We start from the raw sequence: 15,338 nt of genomic DNA on the forward strand, positions 1-15,338 counted from the left end.
CAAGAGGCCCAAGAAACTCAGGTTTGACCCCTGGGTCAGGAAGATCCCCTGGAGGAGGAAACAGAAATCCACTCCAGTATTCTCGCCTGGAAAATCCCAAGGAAAGAGGATCCTAGCAGGCTATAGTCGTCGGACAAAACTGAGTGACAGAGCAGGCATTGCAAAGCTCTTATTGGACCTGATTTCAAACTTGAACAATGCTTTGATAATCAAAACAGAAATTTTGTGACCATAGTTCCCCCAATTATATGGAATATGTCTGATGTCAAATATTTGTTCTATTGATATTTGGGCTATAAATATATGATCACATGTAATTTGGTGATGAAGGATTCAAATTACTTCTTAACAAAATGAAGCATTTTTAACAGAAAAATTATGCACATAATTCTAATAGTCAAATGCTGTACGTATATTCATAAGCAAACTCCCCATCCACATCTGCACCCCAAATCTTGGAGAGAATGATTATTGATAGTTTCTAAGATGTGAGGATGCTTTCACACAGATTGGTATGGTCTACTCACCTTCCCTCCAGTCTACTCTCTTGGTGCAGGTTTCATTATCCCAGGAAAGCTCTGTTCTTTTTTTTTATTTTTATTTTTTACTTTAGATCTATCAAATCTAAAGTATTGGTTTATATACCATGCACTTATCTGCATCATAGGTTTTTTTTTTCCTGTGCGATATATTTTTTTTTTTTTCAAACTTAATAAAAAGCACTTTATGGTATTAGTGTCCATACTCATCTTTAACATGAATTGGTTTTTCAAAAGGGGGACAATGTAGGGATGTTGAAAACAAAGTTGAGACCAGATTTGCGTTCATCTCATTCTGTTCAGTTTCCATAATAGAAGGATGGATCCACTATCATTTCTTCACCAGTTTTCTTTGTTGCTGGCATCTCGCATATTCTGTCCTCCATGCCGAGGAAGGAACACGATGGGTGACACCGCTCTAACTGCTCCTGGAGATGCTAGGTTTGAGTTGTATTTTGATAAAATCTGGCGAATATCTTCTGGAATCATAGTAACTTCTGGAGGTGTAGGTGTTTTGAGCAGATTCTCGTAAGAAGAAACTGTAGGAGAAGAGGGTTCTGCAAAATTCTCAAAGCACTTGTCTGAATTTGAAACTAATGATGTAGTTTCTTTCGTTTCTAAGTCATTCGATGAACTGTTTGTGGATACCATAGCTGTGCTGCTCTTTGTAGAAGGGACTTTCAAACCAGGAGTGCAGAATGTAGGTGCCAAAGGAGAGTGTGTGTGCTCAGCATTATTTTTTCCCAACGGCTGGGTTATGAGGCCAGGAGTGGCAAAGACATTATCATTGGGCACTGGTTCTGTTTCTTTGGTCTCACTGTTAGTTTTCACATTTTTAAGTCCAACTGTATAATCGTCATTTAAACACATAGTATATTCAGAGATACCAAAGTGTTCTAATTTAGGAGTTACACACTCAAAATCATCCATCTTTAATGCACATTTTGGAGTTTTTACTAGTGAGTGTTTGGACAATGGAGTTAAAATTTTTGGCTCTTCCTTCTGGTTGTTTACTGCTTGGGGAGGGTTTGGTATAACTTGGGATACGATGTACCGCTCAAGTCCAAAATCAGAAAGTTGTGGACTACGTGGTGACTTCTCAGGAACAGAAGTGCTTGCAGCAGCAGAATCCAACAAATTGTCTTTCACGTCAGGCATCTCAGGACGTTCACATTCACTGGACTCTGGTTTAGAGTCAGTGACTTCTTGCTCATCCACTGAATTTTTCCTGGCACGTGGAATATATCCATACTTCTGGAAAAACTCTTTTATTTTCATGATATCCATTGAATTCTTTTTCATCAATATTTTTGTTGCTTTTATGAAACCAATGTTTTCTTGACTTTCCAAGTTTGCTTTATCAAGAAGAATATTGACATCATCCTTTAGAATTCGTACTTCTGAGTTAAGGTCATGTAGAACTCTCATTGGACAGTCTTCAAAGTCGCTGTCCTCTCCGTCCAGCGCTCGCTGCAGCCGGGCCGTCTCGCTGTCCAAAGTGACGGCCAGAGACCGCAGCTTCCCGCAAAAGCCTCGGATCGGATCCATAGGAGAGGCCGCCTCCCCGCCTAAGAGCTCACAGCCTTTTGAATTCCGGCGCCGGAAGCGCCATTGGTTTCCGTAGCCTGTGCGATATTTTTTAAAATTTACTTTTTAATTGAAGGAAAATTGATTTACAGAATTTTGTTGTTTTCTGTCAAACCTCAACATGAATCAGCCATAGGTATCCGTATATACCCTCCCTTTGAACCTCCCATTTCGTGCCCTATCCCACCACTCTAGATTGATACAGAACCCGTTTGAATTTCCTGAGCCATACAGCAAATTCCCATTGGCTATCTAGTTTACATGTGGTAATGTAGGTTTCTATATTACTCTTTCCACATATCTCACCCTCTCTTCCCCTCTCTCCATGTCCATAAGTCTAATCTCTATGTCTGTTTCTCCATTGCTGTCCTGTAAATAAATTCTTCAGTACCATTTTTCTAGATTCCATATATATGCATTACAATATGGTATTTCTCTTTCTGACTCACTTCACCCTGTATAATACATTCTAGGTTCATCCAACTTATCAGAACTGACTCAAATGCATTCTTTTTGATGGCTGAGTAATATTCCATTGTGTATATGTACCACAGCTTCTTTATCCATTCATCTGTCGATGGACATCTAGGTTGCTTCCACGTTCTAGCTATTGTCAATAGTGCTGCAGTGAACAATGGGATACATGTGTCTCTTTCAATTTTGGTTTCCTCAGGGTATAAGTCTAGGAATGGGATTGCTGGGTCATATGTTGCTTTTATTCCTAGTTTTTAAAGGAATCTCCATACCATCTTCCATAGTGGCTGTATCAATTTACATTCCCACCAACAATGCAAGAGAGTTCCCTTTTCTCCACAACCTCTCCAGCATTTATTGTTTGTAGACTTTTTATGATGGCCATTCTGACTGGTGTGAGGTGATATCTCATTGTAGTATTGATTTGCCTGTCTCTAATAATGCATGATGTTGAGCATCTTTTCATGTGTGTGTTAGCCATCTGTATGTCTTCTTTGGAGAAATGTCTGTTTGGGTCTTTCCCCCACTTTTTGATTGGGTTGCTTGTTTTTCTGGTATTCAGTTGTATGAGCTGCTTGTATATTTTGGAAATTAATCCTTTGTCAGTTGTTTCATTTATTATTTTTTTCCAATTACAAGGTTTGTCTTTTCACCTTGTTTATAGTTTCCTTTGCTGTGCATAAGCTTTTAATCAGGTCCCACTTGTTTACATTTGTTTTTATTTCTATTAATCTAGGAGGTGGGCCATAATGGATCTTGTTTTGATTTATGTCTTTTTCATGTTCTATGTTTTCCTCTAAGAGTTTTCTAGTTTCTGGTCTTAAATTTAGGTCTTTAATCCGTTTTGAAAGAGCTCAACTGGAATTCCATCACCTCCACTAGCTTTGTTCATAGTGATGCTTTCTAAGGCCCACTTGACTTCACATTCCAAGATGTCTGGCTCTAGATTAGTGATCGCATCATCATGATTATCTGGGTCATGAAGATCTTTTTTGTACAGTTCTTCCGTGTATTCTTGCCACCTCTTCTTAATATCTTCTGCTTCTGTTAGGTCCATACCATTTCTGTCATTTTTCCAGCCCATCTTTGCATGAAATGTTCCCTTGGTATCTCTAATTTTCTTGAGGAGATCTCTAGTCTTTCCCATTCTGTTGTTTTCCTCTATTTCTTTGCATTGATCGCTAAGGAAGGCTTTCTTATCTCTTCTTGCTATTTTTTGGACCTCTGCATTCAGATGCTTAATCTTCCCTTTTCTCCTTTGCTTTTCGCCTCTCTTCTTTTCATAGCTATTTCTAAGGCCTCCCCAGACAGCCATTTTGCTTTTTTGCATTTCTTTTCCATGGGGATGGTCTTGATCCCTGTCTCCTGTACAATGTCACGAACCTCAGTCCATAGTTCAGCAGGCATTCTATCTATCAGATCTAGGCCCTTAAATCTATTTCTCACTTCCACTGTATAATCATAAGGGATTTGATTTAGGTCATACCTGAATGGTCTAGTGGTTTTCCCTACTTTCTTCAATTTGAGTCTGAATTTGGTAATAAGAAGTTCATGATCTGAGCCACAGCCAGCTCCTGGTCTTGTTTTTGTTGACTGTATAGAGCTTCTCCATCTTTGGCTGCAAAGAATATAATCTATCTGATTTCGGTGTTGACCACCTGGTAATGTCCATGTGTTAGAGTCTTTTCTTGTGTTGTTGGAAGAGGGTGTTTGCTATGACCGCTGCATTTTCTTGGCAAAACTCTATTAGTCTTTGCCCTGCTTCATTCTGCATTCCAAGGCCAAATTTGCCTGTTACTCCAGGTGTTTCTTGACTTCCTACTTTTGCATTCCAGTCCCCTATAATGAAAAGGACATCTTTTGGGGGTGTTAGTTCTAAAAGGTCTTGTAGGTCTTCATAAAACCGTTCAACTTTAGCTTCTTCAGCGTTTTTGGTTGGGGCATAGACTTGGATTACTGTGATATTGGACGGTTTGCCTTGGAGATGAACAGAGATCATTCTGCAGTTTTTGAGATTGCATCCAAGTACTGCATTTCAGACTCTTTTGTTGACCATGATGGCTACTCCATTTCTTCTGAGGGATTCCTGCCCGCGGTAGTAGATATAATGATCATCTGAGTTAAATTCACCCATTCCAGTCCATTTTAGTTCACTGATTCCTAGAATGTCGAGGTTCACCCTTGCTATCTCTTGTTTGACCACTTCCATTTTGCCTTGATTCATGGACCTGACATTCCAGGTTCCTATGCAATATTGCTCTTTACAGCATCGGATCTTGCTTCTATCACCAGTCACATCCACAACTGGGTATTGTTTTTGCTTTGGCTCCATCCCTTCTTTCTTTCTGGAGTTATTTCTCCACTGATCTCCAGTAGCATATTGGGCACCTAATGACCTGGGGAGTTCCTCTTTGATATCCTATCATTTTGCGTTTTCATACTGTTCATGGGGTTCTCAAGGCAAGAATACTGAAGTGGCTTGCCATTTCCTTCTTCAGTGGACCTCTCCACCATGACCCGCCCGTCTTGGGTTGCCCCACGGGCATGGCTTGGTTTCATTGAGTTAGACAAGGCTATGGTCCTAGTGTGATTAGATTGACTAGTTTTCTGTGAGTATAGTTTCAGTGTGTCTGCCCTCTGATGCCCTCTTGCAACATCTACCATCTTACTTGGGTTTCTCTTACCTTGGGCATGGGGTATCTCTTCACGGCTCCTCCAGCAAAGCACAGCCTCTGTTCCTTACCTTTGACGAGGGGTATCTCCTTACCGCCGCCGTTCCTGACCTTCAACGTGGGATAGCTCCTCTAGACCCTCCTGTGCCTGCGCTGCCACTGCTGCTCGGGTTGCTCCTCTCAGCCTCCACCCCTGGCCTCGGGCTCGGGGTGGTCCCTCAGGGTCACCGTTCCTGGCCTCGGGAGCGAGGTGGCTTCTCCCGGCCGCCCCTGACTTCGGACGCGGGGTGTCTCCTCTCGGCCGCCACTGGCCTCGGATGCAAGGAAAGATGATGCTGTGAGAGTGCTGCACTCAATATGCCAGCAAATTTGGAAAACTCAGCAGTGCAGTGGGCACAGGACTGGAAAAGGTCAGTTTTCATTCCAATTCCAAAGAAAGGCAATGCCAAAGAATGCTGAAACTACCGCACAATTGCACTCATCTCACATGCTAGTAAAGTAATGCTCAAAATTCTTCAAGCCAGGCTTCAGCAATACGTGAACCGTGAACTTCCTGATGTTCAAGCTGGTTTTATAAAAGGCAGAGGAACTAGAGATCAAATTGCCAACATCCACTGGATCATGCAAAAAGCAAGAGATTTCCATAAAAATATCTATTTCTGCTTTATTGTCTAGGCCAAAGCCTTTGACTGTGTGGATCACAATAAACGTTGGGAAATTCTGAAAGAGATGGGCATTCCAGACCACCTGACCTGCCTCCTGAGAAATCTGTATGCAGGTCAGGAAGCAACAGTTAGAACTGGACATGGAACAACAGACTGGTTCCAAATAGGAAAAGGAGTACGTCAAAGCTGTATATTGTCACCTCGCTTATTTACCTTATAGGCAGAATACATCATGAGAAACGCTGCGCTGGAAGAAACACAAGCTGGAATCAAGATTGCTGGGAGAAATATCAATAACCTCAGATATCCAGACGACACCACCCTCACGGCAGAAAGTGAAGAGGAACTAAAGAGACTCTTGATGAAAGAGGAGAGTGAAAAAGTTGGCTTAAAGCTCAACATTCAGAAAATGAAGATGATGGCATCCGGTCCCATCACTTCATGGGAAATAGATGGGGAAACAGTGGAAACAGTGTCAGACTTTATTTTGGGGGCTCCAAAATCACTGCAGATGGTGACTGCAGCCATGAAATTAAAAGACGCTTATTCCTTGGAAGAAAACTTATGACCAATCTAGATAGTATATTCAAAAGCAGAGACATTACTTTGCCAACTAAGGTCCGTCTAGTCAAGGCTATGGTTTTTCCTGTGGTCATGTATGGATGTGAGAGTTGGACTGTGAAGAAGGCTGAGCACCGAAGAATTGATGCTTTTGAACTGTGATGTTGGAGAAGACTCTTGAGAGTCCCTTGGACTGCAAGGAGATCCAACCAGTCCATTCTGAAGGAGCTCAGCCCTGGGATTTCTTTGGAAGAGACACTAAAGCTGAAGTTCCAGTACTTTGGCCACCTCATGTGAAGAGTTGACTCATTAGAAAAGACTCTGATGCTGGGAGGGATTGGGGGCAGGAGGAGAAGGGGACGACAGAGGATGAGATGGGTGGATGGCATCACGGACTCAATGGACGTGAGTCTGAGTGAACTCCGGGAGATGGTGATGGACAGGGAGGCCTGGCGTGCTGCGATTCATGGAGTCGCAAAGAGTCGGACATGACTGAGCGACTGAACTGAACTGAACTGAATCCAGTTTGAGTTTTTCTTTGTGTATGGTGTTAGGAAGTGTTCTAATTTCATTCTTTTACCTGTAGCTGTCCAGTTTTCCCAGCACCATTTATTGAAGAGGCTGTTTTTACCATTGTATATTCTTGCCTCCTTTGTTGAAAATAAGGTACTCATAGGTACATGGGTTTATTTCTGAGTTTTCTCTTGTTCCATTGGTCTATATTTCTGTTATTGTGCCAGTACATACTGTCTTGATGACTGTAGCTTTGCAGTATAATCTGAAGTCAGGAAGGTTGATTCCTCCAGCTCCATTCTTCTTTCTCGAGACTGCTTTGACTATCCAGGGTCTTTTGTGTTTCCATATGAATTGTGAATTTTTTTGCATTTGAAAAATGCAATTGGTAATTTGATAGGAATCACATTCCATTTGATAGTATTCACAATATTGATTCTTCCTACCCAGGAACATGGAATATCTCTCTACCTGTTTATGTCAACTTTGATTTCTTTCACTAGTGTCTTATAATTTTCTGTGTACAATTCTTTTGTCTCCTTAGCTAAGTTTATTTCTAGATATTTAATTCTTTTTGTTGCCAGGGATTGATTTCTTAATTTCTCTTTCTGATTTTTCATTGTTCAGTTCAGTTCAGTCGCTCAGTTGTGTCTGACTCTTTGAGACCCCGTGAATCACAGCACACCAGGCCTCCCTGTCCATCACCAACTCCCTGAGTTCCCTCAGACTCACGTCCATTGAGTCAGTGATGCCATCCAGCCATCTCATTCTCTGTCATCCCCTTCTCCTCCTGCCCCCAATCCCTCCCAGCATCAGAGTCTTTTCCAATGATTCAACTCTTCACATGAGGTGGCCAAAGTATTGGAGTTTCATCTTTAGCATCGGTTCTTCCAAAGAACACCCAGGGCTGATCTCCTTCAGAATGGACTGGTTGGATCTCTTTGCAGTCCAAGGGACCCTCAAGAGTCTTCTCCAACACCACAGTTCAAAAGCATCAATTCTTCAGCACTCAGCCTTCTCCACAGTCCAACTCTCACATCCATACGTGACCACTGGAAAAACCTTAGCCTTGACTAGATGGACCTTTGTTGGGAAAGTAATGTCTCTGCTTTTCAATATGCTATCTAGGTTGGTCATAACTTTTCTTCCAAGGAGTAAGCGTCTTTTAATTTCATGGCTGCAGTCACCATCTGCAGTGATTTTGGAGTCCCCAAAAATAAAGTCTGACACTGTTTCCACAGTTTCCCCATCTATTTCCCATGAAGTGATGGGACCGGATGCCATCATCTTCGTTTTCTGAATGTTGAGCTTTAAGCCAACTTTTTCACTCTCCTCTTTCACTTTCATCAAGAGGCTTTTTAGTTCGTCTTCACTTTCTGCCATAAGGATGGTGTCATCTGCATATCTGAGGGTATTGATATTTCTCCCAGCACTCTTGATTCCAGCTTGTGCTTCTTCCAGTCCAGCATTTCTCATGATGTACTCTGCATAGAAGTTAAATAAGCAAGGTGACAATATACAGCCTTGACGTACTCCTTTTCCTATTTGGAACCAGTCTGTTGTTCCATGTCCAGTTCTAACTGTTACTTCCTGACCTGCATACAGATTTCTCAGGAGGCAGGTCAGGTGGTCTGGTATGCCCATCTCTTTCAGAATTTTCCAGTTTATTGTGACCCACACAGTCAAAGGCTTTGATAAGCCTACAGGAAACATTATTCTCAATGGTGAAAAACTGAAAGCATTCCCCCTAAGATAAAGAAGAAAACAAGGGTGTCCACTTTCACCACTATTATTCAACATAGTTCTGCAAATCCTAGCTACAGGAATCAGAGAAGAAAAACAAATAAAAGGAATCCAGGTCAGGAGAGAGGAAGTAAACTTTCACTGTTTGCAGACGACATCATACTGTACATAGAAAACCCTAAAGATAGTATCAGAAAATTACTAGACCTAATCAGTGAATTTAGCACTTTGCTACCTCTAAGATAAAGTACATTGCAGAAGAATATCCTTTTTTTTCCAAATTTTCCATTACTGACTTCTTTCCATTTAAAAATTCTATGACTTACTGCCAGTGACACTTCTTTACACATTACAGCCTTTAAAAATAATAATATCATATAAGAAACGAATTGCCAGTCTAGGTTCAATGCAGGATACAGGATGCTTGGGGCTGGTGCACTGGGATGACCCAGAGGGATGGTATGGGCAGGAGGTGGGAGAGGGGTTCAGGATTGGGAATACGTGTACACCTGTGGCGGATTCATGTTGATGTATGGCAAAACCCATACAATATTGTAAAGAAAAAAAAAGTATTTATAAATAAATAAATATATGTAAAAAATACCTTTCTAAATTTGCATTAATAGTATGAACACTACATGTAAATGACAAGCAGTGAGCAGGCACTGAATAATTGTTAAATGAATGGACAAATACATATGTTCTGTATCTATAAATGTACAACCTCAGCTTAAAGTTTATCCAGCACTGAAACAATTTATTCTGTTTAAATGTTGTCTTTTCATGTATTAAATTTGTGTGTTCAAACTAAAAAAAAATGTGGGCTTTGGGAGTAAATTATAACTTTAATATAATATAGCTATACATGTTCTACTCTTTATTTACAAAAAGGAGTGCTTTGTGGAAATACCTAAGCTTAACACTCAGCAATAGAAGCAGGTAACTCTTCTGGATTAACTCTTTTAAAGAAATCCACTTGAAGTACAATACGTTCCTTTGGATCTCTCTCTTCTCAAACTCAGCTTAATCTGACACGAATCTTTAGATCTTCACTCCAGAGCTTCTCATTCCACGTCAATCCTTTCCTGGAGTCAATTCCCTCCTATTTCTAGTAACAAACTTTGGGGAAAATAGGCTTTTAAAAACTCTTACAAGCTTTTTTTTAGCAATAACTTCTGAACTTCAACTTGGAGGAGAGCTCATTCCTATAACCAGCTTCTATCACAGTTGCTAAAGCAATGCTGCCCAGAAGTGTGGCTTCCTTTGCTCAGTTCTCTTATCTCCTCTCCAAAGGGGAAACGTGAGAGGGAAATGTAGAGGGATGTGCCCCCTGAGTACAACACCTATGTGGGGCCCTAAATGGGAAACCTTAAAAAAGATGGGTTAGCTTTGCAGTGGGAAACTAAGATGACGCCTGGCAGAAGAGAGAGGGGCATGGTGGTCTATGTTAAAGTTTTTGATTGGCTCTCTTGATTTCCGTGCATGTGGATAGCACGTGGATAGCACGTGATCACCATAGACTCCTGTTATAATGAGGGCACATGACGATTTGACCTGTAACATGATTGGTGCAAATATGGCATATTATGATTTGACCTTTAACGTGATTGGTGCAACTATGGCACATGACAATTTGACCTTTAACGTGATTGGTGCAACTATAGAAAGCCCTGCTTGCCTATATAAACCAAGAGTTTGTGGCAATAAAGTGGAACTGCTTAGACGGAACCCCTGTCGAGTCTGGTTGTTTTTCGCTCGCCCAGGGGCTGGGTTGGTGGACAGCAGGCTCACCTCTCCTCGGGACCCCTCGGCTTTGCTGAGGGAAGTTCCACTGCCTCTCTCTTTTCTGCAGAGCACCCCCGCACACCTACCTCCTTTCGGTACTTTCTGACCAACCAGCCTCCCATCACCTAATGGATGGATTCTGTCCAGTATGACGGACACTGTAGAGACAGGGGATTCTTTTCTCCTCTTTTCCTGCTTTACTACTTCTTTACCCACTCCTTCCTCTATCTACCCACAAGAGATGACGATGTACTGAAAATATTGCCCAGCACCCAGGGCATGCCTCAGGTCACACTTGCCAAGAGCAGGCTCATGGTGCCTTGGAGGATTACACGGATTGGGGAGAGCTTTCTTGTCAGCCGCCTCCTGCACACTGTGCAGAAGCTGTCTTCACAGAGCATTCATTTCTCTTCTCCACCTCTTCCACACTTTACAATGGCATGCTAAGTGGGCCAGACTTCTCTTTAGTTCCCTCCCACCCCAAAGTTACATCTGAGTGGGTTGCACCAAGATTTAGATTCAGGGTGAAAAACAGAAGGTCCTCGTAGACAGTGAGCCTGAATCACATAATTCAACTCAGCTTCTACCAGAACATCAAGCCCTGTCTGGTCCTAAGCCCTGTTCAGTTATAAATTGAGTGGTGCTGGAGTGCTTCTCATTATATGAGAATCCAATATCTGTGGTTGTTTAAAAGAAGCAAAACTTCTTAAAGAAAAATTATTCATTAATAAACTGACCACTTATAAAATTAATGTCTAACAGAAGACCCATTCTTTCAAGACATTAGTATCCATCCTACCAACATTATAGCAGATAATAAATTCAAGGACAGTAAAAGTGAAAAGATATTGTAAATATTGCAAAGGGTATAGGATTTCATGAGGTTGATGAAAGCAATATCATAGAACTGCTTGAAATATGTCAAGCCAATAATAAATGAGAATATACACAGCTTGTGAAGGTGGTGGTTTAATCCCTAAGTCGTGTCCAACTCTTGCAACCCCATGGACTGTAGTCTGCCAGGCTCCTCTGTCCATGAGATTCTCCAGGCAAGAATACCGGAGTGGGTTGCCATTTCCTTCTCCGGGATATCTTCCCGACCCAGGGATCGAACCCGGGTCTCCTGCATTGTAGGCAGATGCTTTACCAACTGAGCTTACAAGGGAAGCCCTTATATACCACTTGACCAGTTAACAATTTAAGAAGAGAAAATAAAGATGTTGACAAAAATACAGAGCACGTGGGTAAAAATTAAAATTTTGAATATTTTTGCAAAAGTAGCCCTTTTCTGACTATATGGGAAAAGTCAAACGTGAAGTCAAAAATGTTTTATCCTACCATTATACAAGTGCATCTAAAAATGATTAGTGACCTGTTTGGCTGGTCTGTTGCTGCATAAGAAACCACCCGTATACTTACAGACTTAATAAAAAGGTAACATTTCTCCCAATTCCTCTGGATGATCTGGTAGTTCTGCTTTACATGGTACCTTTAAGATTCTTATAAGTTTTCTTCTTTAGCTGAAAGGACCACGAGATACTCTTTAAATTTTGCTCATGTTTTAACAGAGACGTTGACCCTGAGGTCATATTTTACTAAAAGCACTCTGGATTTCATCTTCAAACCAAGGCCATTTTTCACTTTGAGAAATTTTCCTTGGAGAGATGAAAGCAATTTTATTATCAGACCCACAAGGTCTAGTGCCTTTTTAGTTCTTCTAAATTTGCTTGAAATCTAAACATTTCCTTCTTTAGCTCAAGAAGCTCCTCCTGGACTTTACCACAGGTGTCTAAAAGGAGGCAGATGACACTTTCAGCATCCTGTCCAGGAATCTCCTTAGCCAGACCCCAAGTTCAAGTTCATGAGGCGCCTCTTTTAGTTCCCATATTTCCACCAGCATAGTTCTGGTAACTGTTCTGCAGCTATATGACTCAAGTTCTCTTTCCTGCAGCTTCCAGTAGGATAGCCTCCACTGCGTTTCAGCCTGCACCAAACAGTCTCTTCGTCATTCCTCCAAACTTCTCCACTCTTCCACCAGACACAAAGTCAATGCCGCCTGTCGTGGCAGGACTCCACATGGCTCTGTTTTAGCTATCGACTGCTGCATAACACGTCACCCCAAATTTAATGGCTTCTCACAATTTCTTATTCCTTCCTACAGCTCTGGGGTTGACCACAAGGTTACCAGGCTTCTAGAATGTTGCTGGCTTTGAGCTGGATGTCTAGAAGATCTAAAATGGACTCGTACAGATGGATGGAAATCAGTACTGGCTGCAGGCTGGGAGCCCAGTTGGGAGTTGGCTTAAGGCCTCCATCCTCCTCCAAGTGGGCTTCTCCACGCGGCTGCTTATGCGTCTTCATAGCATGGCAGGTTGACTCCAAGAAAACAGAGCCCAGTGTGCAAGGGCTTACCAGGCTTTCACTTGCATCGCTCTTGCTAACGCGCCGCTGGTCAAGGCTCATCACATGGCCAAGTCCAGAATCAGCGTGTGAGGGGACGCCCGGGTACACGTTAAAAGCAAGCCACAATACTGAAGTGGGTAGCCTTTCCCTTCTCCAGGGCATCTTCCCAACCCAGGGATTGAACCCAGGTCTCCCGCATTGCAGGCCGATTATTTACCAGCTAAGCCACCAGGGAAGACCACGGTGTATATGAACCCTCTACCACGGACTTTTATCATTTAACCACTGCAGCACTACAAGGTAAATATTTTTAGCCTCATTTATTGATAATGAACTAAAACAATAGTTTAGAGAGGTTTTATTAACTTGCTTAAGTTCTCAGGGTCGTACTGCTAGTAAAGGCTGGAGCCAGCATTTACACCTTCTATTCTATCTTCTCAATTAGTGATGGAAACCAAGGTTAATATTCCTCTTAGGGAGATACCATAGTTCTGCAGTGGAATGCTGACCACATTTTTGACCAGGACCCCCCTGCTTTCCAAGGGGACTTTCCTGGTGGCTCAGACGGTAAAGCGTCAGTCTACAATGTAGGAGACCTGGGTTCAATCTCTGGGTTGGGAAGATCCCCTGGAGAAGGAAATGGCAATCCACTCCAGTACTATTGCCTGGAAAATCCCATGGACAGAGGAGTCTGGTAGGCTACAGTCCATGGGGTTGCAAAGAGCTGGACACGACTGAGAGACTTTACTTTGACTTTCCCCAGCTTTACAAAGGCCAGGTCGACATAAGACATGGTGTCTCAGCGTTGATAGTCAATGGAATATATCAGAACAGAATTGGGAAACATGTGACCCAGACATCCAAACAACCTCACTGGGATTTCTAATTTATTTGTCAACTTTTTTCTAATTCACAGTTCCTAGAGCACTCCCAGATGACAGAGCAGTACCCAAACTTGAGGGATTTAGTGGATTATGCTACTTCACCCACCACACACACACACACAAAGGGTATTGGAGCCAACTTGTGGACTACTGCTGTTTCCTAGACTACTACACAACCGGTCTGAGTTGGAGTCCTAGGAGGACAAATTGACGCAAAAACACAAATACAGAAAATACAAGGACAGTAAAGTGTAAAGGGTACTATCTCTTTTCCTGACGATCAAATCTACCAAAACCAGGTTTCTGCCTCTTTATAAATGAGGTATTACTTCAGACGTTGCTCGACTATAAATGCCACAACGACAGGAAGCATCGTGTCCCAGTCCCTGCTACATCGCTGCACCCTGAAAAGTCATGGCCACACTGTCAGTGCTCAACAGTGAATGGGTCATTGTGTGATCTAACCGTGCATGGAATTTCCTGCTGATTTAGAGTAACCTGTTCTAAACAAGGCGTGTGGTATGCGAGCAAGGATGAGAGTGGAGGCTGGTAAGCCTCTCCCCTGGGCTCCTGCTGTGGGCTCTGACACCACTGCCCCCACTGGGGATCCACTTCTAAGTCTCACACTTCTGGAAGTTTTTGTGACATGAGGAAAGCTGCTTTGATACTGCCTGAGGAACTAGTTTCATTCTGTCCATTTGAGTTACAAACAGAACAGACTGAAGGAACTCTCTGTAACATGCAGTTCTGGGATTATTTCAAGATGCCCAAGTAGAGTGCACCATGGCTCTCTCTATTTCTGTGTGTCAATCTTACATGTGGGGACTTTACCAGGTGGAAGTGGCCTCTGCAAGCTTCAGTGCTTTTTGCTCCTGTTTTGCTCCAGCATGTCTTACATTAATTTTCTACTAGCTTCCTGAAAGTCAGAAAAAAGAAACTTGCACCTTTGAGCATGACACTATGATGGGTTTTATAGCACAGTGGCTAAACAATATATATTAGGCACAAAAAAAAAAGAGAGAGAGAGAGAGAGAAAGAGAGACAGAGGGAGAAAACGAATAAAAAAGAGAGAGAAAGAGAGACAGAGGGAGAAAACGAATACCACCAAAACTTAAGGGGTGGAGCAAAAGAAGTTCTCAGAGGAAAGTTTATAACAATAAATGTGTATGTTAAGAAAAAAGAATGCTCTCAGATAAGCAACCTAATAAGGAACCAGAAAAACAAGAACATACCAAGCCCAAAATTAATATAAGGAAGGCAAAGAACAAAATGCAAATAAATGAAATAGAAACTAAAAAAATAACATAAAATCAATGAAACTAATAACCTCTGTTTTTTAAAAATATAAACAAATCTTTAGCTAGACTCATCAAGAAAAAGGACTGAAATAAAATTCTAAATGAAGGAGAAGACATTACAAATGATAAGATACAAGAACAAAGGATTGTTAGAGACTTCAATGAACAATTATATACCCTAAAAATCGGATAACCTAGCAGATACAGACAAATT

At 41.8% G+C, this 15,338-nt stretch overlaps 1 protein-coding gene across 1 annotated transcript; it reads right to left on the reverse strand.

The window, feature by feature from the left end:
- Positions 1-732: 732 nt before the first annotated feature.
- Positions 733-2,127, reverse strand: LOC101105008 (spindle and kinetochore-associated protein 3). Its single transcript, XM_015097701.3, has one exon. It carries the CDS (start codon positions 2,085-2,087, stop codon positions 879-881), a length of 1,209 nt encoding a protein of 402 aa, XP_014953187.2. The 5' UTR covers positions 2,088-2,127; the 3' UTR covers positions 733-878.
- Between the last annotated feature and the right edge of the window lie 13,211 nt (positions 2,128-15,338).

Source organism: Ovis aries, chromosome 9 (genome assembly GCF_016772045.2).
Source record: "Ovis aries strain OAR_USU_Benz2616 breed Rambouillet chromosome 9, ARS-UI_Ramb_v3.0, whole genome shotgun sequence".
Lineage (NCBI taxonomy): Eukaryota > Metazoa > Chordata > Mammalia > Artiodactyla > Bovidae > Ovis > Ovis aries.

Bases quoted from the DNA above. Each gene is read 5' to 3' on its own strand.
- LOC101105008 (XM_015097701.3), bottom strand. From the start codon at position 2,087: ATGGATCCGATCCGAGGCTTTTGCGGGAAGCTGCGGTCTCTGGCCGTC.